Source organism: Euleptes europaea, chromosome 7 (assembly GCF_029931775.1).
Source record: "Euleptes europaea isolate rEulEur1 chromosome 7, rEulEur1.hap1, whole genome shotgun sequence".
NCBI lineage: Eukaryota > Metazoa > Chordata > Lepidosauria > Squamata > Sphaerodactylidae > Euleptes > Euleptes europaea.
Window position 1 is genome coordinate 68,762,084 of NC_079318.1, and position 13,313 is coordinate 68,775,396.

Here is a 13,313-nt window from a genome sequence, read left to right on the forward strand (position 1 = left end):
TGCATTGTACATGTTGGTTCCATGGTGTAACCAAAGAATGGACAGATGGACTGGCTTCCTCTATTGAAAGAAATGAAGCCACCCTTACAGGCAGGGGAGCATGACGGGTACCAGGCTCTTGTGTTCATTAGAAAGAGCAGTGCTGTATTTAAAACAAACCCAAACACCCTGAATCTTAGGAAAAGTTTCAATTTTAAAAGTATTTTTTAAATCACAGAAGCTCATGTTTGACAGTAATCGCCTCCTATGTTAGGAAAAGGATCACATATTATAAAACCATGTTAGCAAAGATGTTTTGTTATACGTAGGTGCCTGATATAGGTATTGTTATACAGGGAGAAGAAAATGCAATCTTTATACAAAAAAAGTGGCAATGCCCAGGTTATATTATGGAACACATATACTACTTTTGAATTACATGAGCAAAAGCATGATTGCAAGTACTGATTTCCTTAATAAAGTTTTTTCCCTTAAAAAAACCCAAAAACAAATGTAAAATCTATAAATAAAGTCATAAGTGCTTCATTTAAGAGGATATTTCTTTGGCTGCTCTGGGTGTTGGCAAAGAGCTTAGCTGCAGTGCCTAAAATGAATATGGTCCTACAATTAGCGTTAACCTCAGGACTGAACTCGACCTGTAATTCATATTGTTGACTGTCAGCATCTCCAGGTCAATGATATGTTCTCGTGGCCCTGTTAATGGCTTCGCCAATACAAGCATTGCACTCAATGGACTCATTTGCTGAAAGAGAAAACAAAAACCTTTTCACCTACATATGCAACATTTCTTTTCTGAGCAGTTTTCAAAATTTAGTGTTATGCCCGTGTTCTGTTATTGTGAATTTTGAAGTTTTTTTTTTGTCAAATTGCTAGCATATTGGAAAGTTCCATGCATAGAAACACCCCAGTTGTGGAAAGGAGACAGGCTGTAGCGTAGCCTTCCCAACATAACTGGTTTTCCTAATGTAGGGGAGAAAGATTCATAAAGGGGAGAATGATTCAAACATGTGATCTCTCCCCAGCATTCTAAAACGGTGCAGCCCCTCAGAGGGGATGTCATGTGTTTCTTTTGAAAAATGCTGAGATGTGGAAAGAACTATGGTCAGAGTGGAAGAGGATGACGGGATTAACAATAAGGTACCAAAGACTTACCTGGGATACAAGGTGCACAAAAGAGCCCATGCATAGGCCCATGGTTGAGGCCTGCAACGGTTAGTTTCCATCAATGCTGGCCTCCCTACCATATCCTGCACACATGCCCCCCTCTGTTGAATTATTCCACATCAGGGATGTGGAATGCTGCAGTGTGCTGTGGCCTCTATTTCACACCAGGGAGCACCTTTAGATGTAGGATACTGTGTATGTTTGATTGTACGGGCTAGTCTTGTTTTAATTGTTTTAACATGTTTTTATCTTAAAATCTATTTTATCTGAGTTGCCCTGAGCTTGGTCTAGGCTGGGGAGGGCGGATTATAAATTTAATAAAATAAAAAAGTAAAAATAAACGTGCAGTCATATACTAACTATCAAAATCTGACCTAATCACAGCCATTCTTTAATATAGCTAAACTAATCCAATTGCAACCATTTTTGACATTCAGTAGTAATCAGAAACTAGTTATTCTGGCACCTCGCTGTCTGGGTTCAGTGCTCGGTGTATCAGGAGAGGTAGTAAGAGAGTAACTCAGCAGATATGTGCCTGGCATGGATGTCATCCAATCAGATATGCCACCAAATTTTTTTTTAATATTTAAGCCCACCGTGTTTTTACTTTCTGCCAGTCACTGCTATGTTCACAGAAAGGCGCTCTAATTTTATGCAAGAAGCGTCCTGTTTACATATAAGGTACTTCTTTGTACAGGTAGAGTTGCCTTGAACTGTCCATGTCTATGTGACTGCCCTTGCACCAAGCTTAAACTAAAAAGTAACTTTAGGAGCTCACTCAAAATACTTACTCTCAGAAAGAAGTCTCCATTCTCATTTCCAGCTTTAATCCGAAACGTGTTAACAGTATTGGGGAAAATGGTGGTTGACTGGATTTGGAAGATATCAGATGACACCGATCTATCTGAGCGGATGCTCATATATTTGTGTACAATGGAATATGGCAGGTCTCGACAAAGGGGATTGGACACTAGACAGACACAGCGACTGTAAAAGAAACCACAACGACTGAAAAACGAACTCCATCCATGTGCAAAACTGTTCAGTTTTTAACTTTGAAAACAATGCTTGTTAAAGGCTTGTTAGAGTAGTTTCCCTTACTTTTCTGAGATAAGGATGTAAGGTTCTTGACAAGGATTTCTTGGATAACAGCGATACCCACCGTGGTAATTCCAACACATTTCATCTTCCCGGCATTCATTACCCATCTCACATTCATTTATATCTAAATTAGGAACGAAGGGAAACAAAACCAAATTTCCAAACACAGTAAGTGAAGAAGAGATGACAAATGTTTGATCTAATAAGACTCCATTAAATGAACCATTAGAGTACTCACTAAGGGCTAATTTGCACATGCATATTTCTTTCTGGAGGACTGATATGTGTGAATGGACCACCACAGACCTAATACTGCAGGTAGCTCCACATGTCACCTCAAAACACAATCATATTCAATGCAGTCAGTTTACATTTCCAGGGAAGAACAAGACTTGGTTTTTGTATGCAAACCCTAATATAGGGGCTGGACACTTGCAGACTCTATTGGCAGGCAGGACAGGAGTGCTTAACATTTTCCCCAACTACTGGTTATCACTTGCAACCCTTCCGCCTGGCCTTTTCAGTCCAGCCAACTCTGAGATTGGAAATAAGCCAAGGTAGGGGAGAGGTTGTTGGGGAGAACTGGTAAAGAGGAGAAAAGTTAAATCGGCCCTCTCCCACCTTCCGATTCCCCCTGGTTTTAAGACCGCTGGAATCTTTCTCCATTAATGAGATTTGTTCCATATGGAGGTGACCTTGTGACAACTAAGTACTTCCATTATTTATGGTGTTTAAGGGTTTACATATTGCTGTAAATCCTGCAGAAATAAAAGTCTTAAGAGAAGTATGCTCACCTTGGCAAGTTACTCCTCTGACCAACTGGTACCCATCTGGACACACGCAGGAGTACCTCCCCGGTTCATTGACACATTGATATTGGCACCTAAAGGTGGATGTTCTGCATTCATCAACATCTGCAAAATAGTGACACAGTTTGGACCAGTAGCCAAAACAAAACAAAGAAGCAGTTCAGTGCTAGAACAAATCACACCCAGACTCGGGGCCTACAACAAAATGTCTAAATGTCTTTCCTAGCCTTGACACTGACACTGGAGATTCTTTAAGTGGAGATACTAATAACGGAATCTTGTTCCTGTAAAATATCTGTTGTTGAGATAAGGGCCCTCAATTCACTGCAAAGTGAAAGATTTATTGGTTTCAAATGGGAATAACTTCATCTGTTCAAGGCATTTTTACTCCACGTTCTCAGCTAAATACCAAATGAAAAAAAAATAAAAAAGCCCTAAAATAGCAATAAACAACAACAACAAAAATCCCACACCAAAACAAAAAGTACAATAAAACAGGAAATAAAAAGCAACATAAAATTGGTAATACAGGCCATGCAGAAACCGACAGCATGTCTCTCACAAGACAGAAAACCATATAATAAAAACCACCAATAGTCTATGCCATAAGACCATAAATAATAGCCAACATCAGAGTGGCAACACAAATAATGAAACAGCACCCATTAAAGCCACCAAGCTGCTGTCAACCATTTTCAAATCAGTCCGGAACAACTGGGAGCTTTCGGTGCCAGGCTGACATCTGCAGGAAGGGAGCATGTGCTTAATTCTTCCAGTAAAATCCACAGGACTTCTAAGTCTTTAACTTTGGCTGGATCAGAAGGCAGTGAATATTGCTGCTAAGGAACTTGCTAATAAAAGCCCCCTTTAAAACCTCGGCTTCGGATGAAAGATCAAGAACAACTTAAGAGTGTCTTTGGCCTTGTATCACCAGCACTGTGCAAGCTCAACCGAAATGACTCTCTATTCCCCCTCCCCCATCCCATGTCCTTTGAGAATCACTGATTTAGAAGACAGAAGCTCACCGTCACAGTTGATTCGGTCAGGGCTTAACTCAAAGCCCTGATTGCACTGGCAGATGAAGGAGCTGAGGACATTGTAGCACAGTTGTGCACATGGGTTGCTGGTGTCGCATTCGTTTATGTCTAAAAAGGAAATGCAACAAAAATCTTTACGCACAGCTGGATCTTCTCTTGGGTGGTACTTAGGCTCATTCACCAGATGGTTCAGATACATATGAAAAGCTGCCTTATACTGAGTCAGGACAATTTATGTAGATGAAGACTAGAATCCAGCCCTCCAAGTTTCTGCAGCCCTGCTTCCGCAGATCCCTTACAACTGGAAATTGTTTTTCAAAGCAAGTGCATCCAAACTGCAGGCTTTATTCATGTATTTAAAACATTTATATGCTATTCCTATCATACAAAACATAAGCATCATTGAAATTAACAAGAAGACAGAAGAGGGGTGTCAATCTGGATCAGGATCATGACACTTTTCCTGTGTGAACTGTTTTTCTCAGCCTCGATTACCCACCCCGCCTTGGAGCACCTTAGTAGCTTAAGCTTTTTTATGATGCCATCAAGATGTCCAAAGCGAATTTTCCTTACCTTTTCTAATTTGACCTCTAACTTGTGAACCAAGTGACTTTTCAAATTTTAAACCACTGCGAGAAAGTTAATAAATTTCCCTACATGCACCGATTAATACTAATAATGCCTCTAGCTACTATTTCCATGATATAATGCATAAGTCAAGGGAAAAGTCCATTTTCCCACATTTTTATACAGTTAACGGCATTTGACGCTAGTTAATCCACATAGTATCCTACGGTATCCTAAACAATAGTAGCTTATTATTTTGCCTTTCCAATGAACCACATCATGAAGACATCTATTTTAATAGGTCACAGTTAGGCACATGAAAATAGATCCATGTTTTATGTGATTTTTATCAAATGTAACTGGATAATAGGTAACTTTGTGTTACTGAAAAGCAGGGGTGGGGAACCTTTTTCCTACCAAAGGCCATTTGCACATTTATGACATAATTCAGGGGCCATTCCAGGTGTAGATCTCCTGGTGGAGGGGGGAGAGGCTAGAGTTGCCAGGTCTCCAGCCACCACCTGGAGGTTGGCAACCCCAGGGGAGGCCACACAGAGAAGGCCTGCAGGGCACCCCCGCTCCCCCCCTCCCAGGCAGGAGGGAAGCCAGCGGTGGGCCCGAGCAAACGAGGTGCCAGGGGGGCACAGCCCACAGTCAGCCAGCAAGGGAGGAAGGAAAACAGGAAGAAGGAGGGAGGGAGAAAGAGGGAGAAAGAGAGAGAAAGGGAGAAAAAAATTGAGAGTGGGGGAGAAAGAAAGAAGAGGACGGAGAAGAAAAGGATGGAGGGAGACAAAGAGGCAGAAAAAGAGGGAGAAAGAGAGGGAGAGAAAGGAGAAAGAGTGACAGAAAAAGGATAAAAGAGAGAAAAGCCTTCCTCCCCCCCACACACACACACGCACACTGGCCCCACGCGACCAGGCCTCAGCCTCCCCACCTCCCCTGCCCACACACACACCCGGCGGCGCACGGAGCCCCGCGTGACCGGGCCCCAGTCTCCATGCCCTCCCCCCCAGAGTCCACAAAAGCCCCCCCCCCCAAGCCCGATCAGCTCCCGCATGCATGCTCTGCCGCCGGGAGCTGCCGGCCTCTTCCCCCCTCCCTTTCGCTGCTCAACAGCCGACAGGCAGCGAGAGGGGCTCACAATGTGCTGCAGCATTCCTGCATGCCACGGCTGTAGGAGGCAGCCTTGGGGGAAGTGTCCCTCCCCTCTTGCTGACCAACAGCCGACAGGCGGCGAGAGGAGGTCCAAAGGGCGCCGCAGCACCCCTGTAAGCTGCAGCCCCAGGAACACCCTGGGGGAGGGCCGCCCTGCGCCCCGCCTCCGCGGCAGGGCCCCAGAGCTCCTGAGGGCCACCGGGCCTGAGGTTTCCCATCCCTGCTGAAAAGGAACAACTTACTATAGGGGTCCCCAAAGGGGCCTGTGGGCATCTTTGGAATTCTGACATAGGGTGGTGGGCACAATAAAAAAAACGGCTACTGCTAGAGGTAAAGCCATACACAAACCCAAATGAAGTCCAAATGCAAGAAAGAAGAGGAGTAATTTTAAAAATACACTGGGAAAGATGAATGAAAGAATAAAACCAAAACTGTGGCAGCAGCTGTTGCCAAAGGAACATTATTTTAATTTGCACAGCCAATCAGATCTTCAGTGGCCTATCAGAGCCCGTGTTGGGCAAGAGCTCTACCTGGCTCCCCCCACAGTCTCTCAATGTCCGAACATGTAAAAGAATATCAGGTTCTGAAAAGCGAGTTACTCAATTTGAAGTCTGCATTCTTGAGCAAGGTGATTGACACTGGAGGCAGTTTTGAAATGAATGAAGGCTAACAATTTGAAACTTAATGTAGACAAAACGGAGATATAGGTGGGGGAAAGATCTGACCCCTGGAAATGGGTTATCTCCTGTTCTGGATAGGGTTGCACCCCCCTAAAGAAGCACGTTCGTAGCTTGGGGGTACTCCTGGACCCAGCTTTCCTGTTGGATAAACAGGTGGCAGTGGCGGTCAGGGGGTGCCTTTCAGCAGCTTTGGCTGGTGCATGCCCTGGTAGCATCTAGATTAGATTACTGCAATTTGCTCTACAGGTAGCTACCCTTTGACTGTCTGGAAGCTACACTTTGTACAAAATGTGGCAGCCAGGGTCTTGACTGGAGTGGGTTGTAGGGACCCACTGCAGTATTGCAATATTGCTGCAGTATTGTTCCATCTACACTGGCTACCAATTTGCTAAAGGCTCAATTCAAGGTGCCAGTATTGACCTTTGAAGCCTTAAATGGCTTGCCGCCAACATACCTTAGGACCAACATACATAGGATCTGCCCTCCCCCCCCATCCCCAGGAACGTACCCATTCACTCAGGTCTGCTTTGGAGGACCTGCTTTGGTTGCCCTCTCCCTATGAGGCTAGACAGGTGGCAACCTGAGACAGGGCTTTCTCAGTTGTGGCGCCAAAACGTTGGAATTCCTTTCCCAGGGAGATTCATCTGCCTTGTTTTATCGGTATCTTCTGCCAGTGGGTGTAGACCCCCCCCCCCCCGGTTTGGCATACCCCCAATAACTTATTGGCCCTCCCTGTTTTTGCTGTTGTATGTTTATGTGTTTTTACTGAAGTATTTTATAATTTTAAATACTGTTTTTAATGTTCAGATGTTTTCATGTTTTCCGCCTTGGGTGGAAAGGCGGTATAAAAATGTTTTAAATAAACGAATAAATATTATAATGTACAGAATCTGCATATTTTGTGCTGAACTTGCATACTTTCTTCTGAGTTTTCCCATCTGCGATCTGCCTTGAGTCACACAGAAAAAGGGAAACTACAAATGAGTTAAATTAAATACATTATGGCAGAAATCAGATTCATTTATTAATGCGGCAAATGCCATTAAAATTCATATTATGATCAGGGTAGTAGAAGTATAGAAGAGGTATGCATGGGGGCCAGGATGGGGCATGTTATCATGCAAGGCACTCTAGCTGCTTCCCTTAATACTACATCGTTGGCTGACATAATAGTTTTTGAATATGTCTCTGAAACCATAACGGTTAGTAACTTGCTTTTTAAATAATAACAGAATTATTGGAATCCACAATATTCTACACCTGTTATTTCTAACATACACAAAGTGATGCAAAATATTTTTTAGGTTTTGTTTTAGTGATCTTCACATAAAAAACAGCGGTAAATTGTGTTGTTCAATCAGTCTTTGCTCTAAAGATTGAATTCTGTACCTGTGACAAATACCAGTGACAAATGCTATATTATTTATTTGGTAGGAATAGCTGGGTTTACATGTGATAGTTTTGGTTTTATAGTTATAAGCTGAGTTGCCTAGAGCATTTTCTTGATTAATATAGGAGAAATTTAATAAAAACTAAACACCTATTGGCAGACTGCTCTGCCCATTCTGTGAGGCCATAAGCATGGCTAAATGAAAGGCACCCCAGCCAGAACAGATATAATTCAGTCAATCAAAAGACTAATGGGACCATTTCTTTTGGCTTTACAATAAGCATTCTAGCCCACCAGAACCATAGTTAAATTGTGGAACTCCCTGCCCCAGGATGTGGTGATGGCTGCCAACTTGGAAGGCTTTAATAGGGGAGTGGACATGTTAATGGAGGAGAAGGCTATTCATGGCTACTAGTCAAAATGGATACGAGTCATGATGCGTACCTATTCTCTCCAGGATCAGAGGAGCTTGCCTATTATATTAGGTGCTTTGGAACACAGGCAGGATAATTCTGCTGCAGTTGTCTTGTTTGTGGGCTTCCTAGAGGCACTTGGTTGGCCCCTGTGTGAACAGACTGTTGGACTTGATGGACCTTGGTCTGATCCAGCAGGGCTTTTCTTATGTCCTTATGTTCAATCAGCAGACTAGTGGGAGCCAGCAAGCTGCAGCCCATTGGGCCCTGGCCTGATCCAATCAACAACTGGTCTGCATATCCCAGGACCACCTGGGTCACTCAGAATGGGTAGCAGTTGCCTCTAGATGCCTAAGCAGGGAAGCTTTTTTAAAACAGTAGCTTTTCTTTTCTTTTCGGCTAACACAGGCGTATGTAACTGGTCAGTACTCATTTTTAGGCCATACCTTGTGTGGACATGCACTAGAGAACTGACTACTGTTGCAGAGCTGTTAACTGCCATTTTATTTGAAACAGGCAGGAAAGCTCACTGCATAAGGCAGGCTGTGCATACACTTGGTGTCAGTACTGAGCTGCGATACTACTGAACAAGAGTTCACAGACAGCTGTCACAAGCCAATGGATATTGCTTTTGCCCAAATAAACTCTCATCCCGACCTGGAATCCTCTGCAGTCCTTTCAGGAGTGTGTGTTTACAGGAGAGTTTATAGGTGGCCTGGATGGGTGACGAAACACCAGAGCCAAAGAATCCTTCTCAGACCCCAGGACGCTACATCCTTCAGCCCCCAATGGCTCACCAAATGGGACAGCGGCACATAGAACCAAGGGCTTATGATTTTAGCCCTGACACTCAGGGTGAAACTAAAAGTCACAGTATTTCTACTGAAACTTCAGCGTATAATTTAGCCTAAAAAACCAAAACCTCACAGAGAACCTGATACGAATGAGGGAAAAGATATGTGTGTCTCCCATGTGCTCTCTTCTTTATTGAAACTGACCCCCCCAACTGTTCTTAAAACAGGAACATTTCAGGTATCTTTTGGCCATCTTTCACTGTATTATTTTCTGTCCAAGAATGCCAGAAATGTCCCTTTGGCTGAGCCATGGAATAGAGCAACAAGGCAGTTTGGGGGCCAAACTGACTCGGGGGTGACTTTTCCCCTGCCCTTTACATTTGGATGGACGAACATGTGTCTTTCCCTGCTCCCATTCCCCCACCTACACTTGTTTATGCCCACTAGGATCATACATTTCTTCTAGGAAAAGAATTCCCACCAGCAAAAAGGGTGTTTCAGGGGGGAAATCTATTCTAACGTATAACAAACTTTTCCAGAAATCTTTTAATGTGGCCATTAAATGCCACATTCCAGAATCTCCCCCATTTCCCACTGTGATTTTTAAAAATTTGGACCAGGTTTATAAATAACTGCTGCAAGGAACACATACTGATAAGGCTTCTTAGCACTCCACCATTTAAGATTTATCTGAAGCTATTTACTACTCTGGAGGTCTTTAAAAATTTCTCTACATTTATGACACAAGTCTTAGAGACTAGTAGATCAGTTTGCAGTGCTTGAGAAAGTTAGCACATTGCCAAATGGCCACATCCATTTTTCCTAAATGCAGTTTCTCCCCTTTCCCATTTTATTCCCATCTTAAAAGCATCTATGATGGCACAGCAATATAGAAGAGAGCAGGAATTCCAAAAGTAAAGTTCAGGTATGTGACCCTGCAGTGAATCTTGGTTGTTTTTTTGTTTTTTTGCATGTTTAACTTTTATTTTCTATCTTCTACTGAGATACTTTCAGCAGATCCAGATTTAGCCCTGAACTTCTCTCCTGAATCACAGGAACTTCTATCATTTGGATGGCATACCTGGCTTTGTCTATGAAAACAAAGGGATTGTTAATAATAATTGTTATTATTATTAGCACAATGTCCATCATCTGGTAGGGACATTTATGGAAATGTGGTAATAGATATCTAAAGCTGAGCAAATCACTTGTCTCATTCATCTGTATCACACAGAAACTAAAAGGAGGCTCTGGTTGGATCAGAAGGTAGTATCTGGGAGTGCCCTTCGTGGGGTTGCTAACCTCCAGGTACTACCTGGAGATCTCCTGCTATTACAACTGATCTCCAGCCGATAGAGTTCAGTTCACCTGGAGAAAATGGCCACTTTGTCAATTGGACTCTATGGCATTGAAGTCCCACCCCTCCCCAAACCCCACCCTCCTCAGGCTCCACCCCAAGGTCTCAGGGAGAGGTCTTTCATATCACCTACTTGCCTAGTCTCTTTAACTGGAGATGCCAGGGATTGAACCTGGGACCTTCTGCATGCCAAGCAGATGCTGTACCACTGAGCCCCGGCCCCTCCCATTTGCTCTTGTCCTATAGAACTTAATGGGAACCAATGTGAACCCAACCGCCTCGTACCTGAAGCATCATCCAATCCTTTGCAAAGGCCCATCCAGTGTTCCATTACATGGTCACACTACTGTGTGACAGTAATTGATCTCCAGTATTCACAATACACCAGTAGTGTCAGAAGCACTATAGTGGTACTCCTTCCTGTGCCACTGGAATCATTTTTATTATTATTATTATTATTATTATTATTATTATTTACATTATTTATAATCTCTCACTTGGATGGGATATTCAATTATCAGTACAATAGGATTAGACCTTTGCTTCTTACAATAGAGTGGTGTGGCTTGCATGCTACTGGAGAAGGGTGAATATTAAATTATGACTAAACTTTATTCAAGTCAGTTCTTGTGGAGGGACCTGAAGGAGAAGAGCATGGTAGCCTGATGCAGAGCGTGTGTGTGTCTATGTGTGTGTGTGTGTGGGGGGGGGGCTTATGGGTTAGTAAGGCAAAAGTTATAAAGATGGGAACAGGAGAAGAAAAAGGAGGCTGACTGGATTTGTGCAGAAAGTATTTGAAATTGATACGAAGCCTGACAAAAAACCTAGGAAAAGATGGAAGGGAGGTGGGCTTACCTGACACACAGCCTACATTGTGGACAGAAACACGCCTGTGCCTGCAGGACAGCTCTTCTAGGTATGCCAATAATTCATGCCAGCCAATACTAGCTCAGACACCTGGCAGTGTGTATTTGGTATTTGGGACTGTGCTGACTGCTTGTTGTTCTGCCTTCTGTGAAGAGAATCTATTCTCCATCTTTATTCCAGAGTTCTTCTTTCCTTGGGTACAGATGGGCAATAGCTTTCAGGAAAGGTTTTTCCCACCTAAACTCTTCCCATGTGCTAATGTTACTGATTATCTAATCAGGTTGTTGCTAACTTGATGCATTCCAACGTTTACTGCACTTCCCACCTTTCCCCCCAGACTTGATTTGTGGTGATATTATACACCTATAATGTAACTACAAAGCCAGTCCGTCCTAGGCAGTCTATGTTCTACTGTTCCTTTAACTTTTTTGCATTCCGTTTCATGGCTACTTCCAATTCTTAGCTTACTTAATATTTTTTTGTTCACTAGCAGCAGAATCCCTGAATGAGCCTTAAACAGTTCTTGTTCATGGGGAGGGTGCTGCTTTTTCTTTTTGCCGCCAAACTAATTGCTTATTGTTGTATTTTTCATGATCGTAATTTCATACCCAAACAGTTATGAAAATAAAAAATGAAAAAAATAATCAGCAAATTTTGGTTGCAAAGAGAACAAGAACTGATTAAAGATCATTCAGAGAGGCCTCAGCCAATGCCACAACAAGAAATAATTAAGCAGAAAAACAAGCACCTGCAAAGAGGGAAGAAAAATAATTTGAAGAAAGTTGCATGGGAAAGTAGACTTCTGCTGAAGAGGTCTTTTATTCGAATAAACATATAGAAGGCATGGTGCCTGTAGGCATAGCTTAGCGAAAATTATATGGGGAATATAGTGCAGTATTGAGTGCTGTGAGGAATAACTCTTTTAAGTCTGCTTAAGAACATAAGAAAGGCCATGCTGGATCAGACCAAGGCCCATCAAGTCCAGCAGTCTGTTCACACAGTGGCCAACCAGGTGCCTCTAGGAAGTTTCTGACTGATGGTAGGAAAAGAATGACTGAACAGTGCAAATGTGTCCAGCACCACCCTAAACAGAGGTATATACCCTTCTAAGCCAATTGAGGGCAATGGGCTTAAAAGGGTATAACTGCTTAGGATGGTGCTACTAGTGTGGAAGCCGTTCAGGTGGTTTTCTTTGGCTGGTTTTTAATTTTCAAGGAGTTTAATGGTTAGAATTTAAATGAGTGTAATTTGCACTTCAAACTGTATTTTTTATTTGGCACTTTTAGGAGTACGAATTGCCATGAAAGAAACAGCTGTTTCGGGATTATGGGCAGGTTTTAAAAGCCCCCTCTAAATATATAAATGTTAAGTCAAATGTTTCGTTTCTCATAGAACCTTTGTTGCTAAAAGCTAATTAGAAGGCAGTGGAAATGTCTCCAGATATGCCTTTCTATTTCCAGAGGTGCTGATTTCTTTGTTATCAAAAATGCTTACCTGCACACGTGTGATTGTCAGTTGTTAATTTAAAACCACTGTTACACTGGCAGTAATAGGAGCCAGGAATGTTCACACACCGATGGTGGCAAAATGGAGGGAGTACACATTCATCTATGTCTGGGTTACCATAAAAAGGACAAAAGTAAAACAAATTATCGTTACATATATGCAATGAATGAATTCCTGCTAGAAGGCGCTAAAATAAATGATTAAACCCCAACATCTCTTTGAAGTCACTCTGAAGTTAATGAAGAAAACACTAAATAAAAAGTAAGGCAGGGAGGAGCCTGAAGAACTTATAGGGGGATTTTTCACGGAGCTTTGCAGCGGTTTCACAGCCGGTTTGCGTCGCTGCAAATTTTTGGTTATTCATGGCTGCTCTGATTTTTTTCGGATTGAGCAATAAAAGCCGCGTTATAACCGGGGCAAGTCAAACCACTTTTGGGTCGTTCTTTCTGTTGCTGTGCAGTTTTTGGCTCGGA

General features: G+C 42.7%; 1 protein-coding gene across 1 annotated transcript in view; it reads right to left on the minus strand.

Annotated features, from left to right (window-relative positions):
• Positions 1-313: 313 nt before the first annotated feature.
• EFEMP1 (EGF containing fibulin extracellular matrix protein 1) overlaps positions 314-13,313 on the minus strand; it is a 47,572-nt gene continuing 34,572 nt past the window's right edge. Inside the window, exons 5-10 of the mRNA XM_056852796.1 lie at positions 12,829-12,948; positions 4,100-4,219; positions 3,060-3,179; positions 2,266-2,389; positions 1,956-2,151; positions 314-742 (exon numbers count right to left, since the gene is read on the minus strand). Of these exons, the coding sequence (XP_056708774.1) occupies positions 584-742; positions 1,956-2,151; positions 2,266-2,389; positions 3,060-3,179; positions 4,100-4,219; positions 12,829-12,948 (839 nt within the window). The 3' untranslated portion in view covers positions 314-583. The remainder of the gene's footprint in view (positions 743-1,955; positions 2,152-2,265; positions 2,390-3,059; positions 3,180-4,099; positions 4,220-12,828; positions 12,949-13,313) is intronic.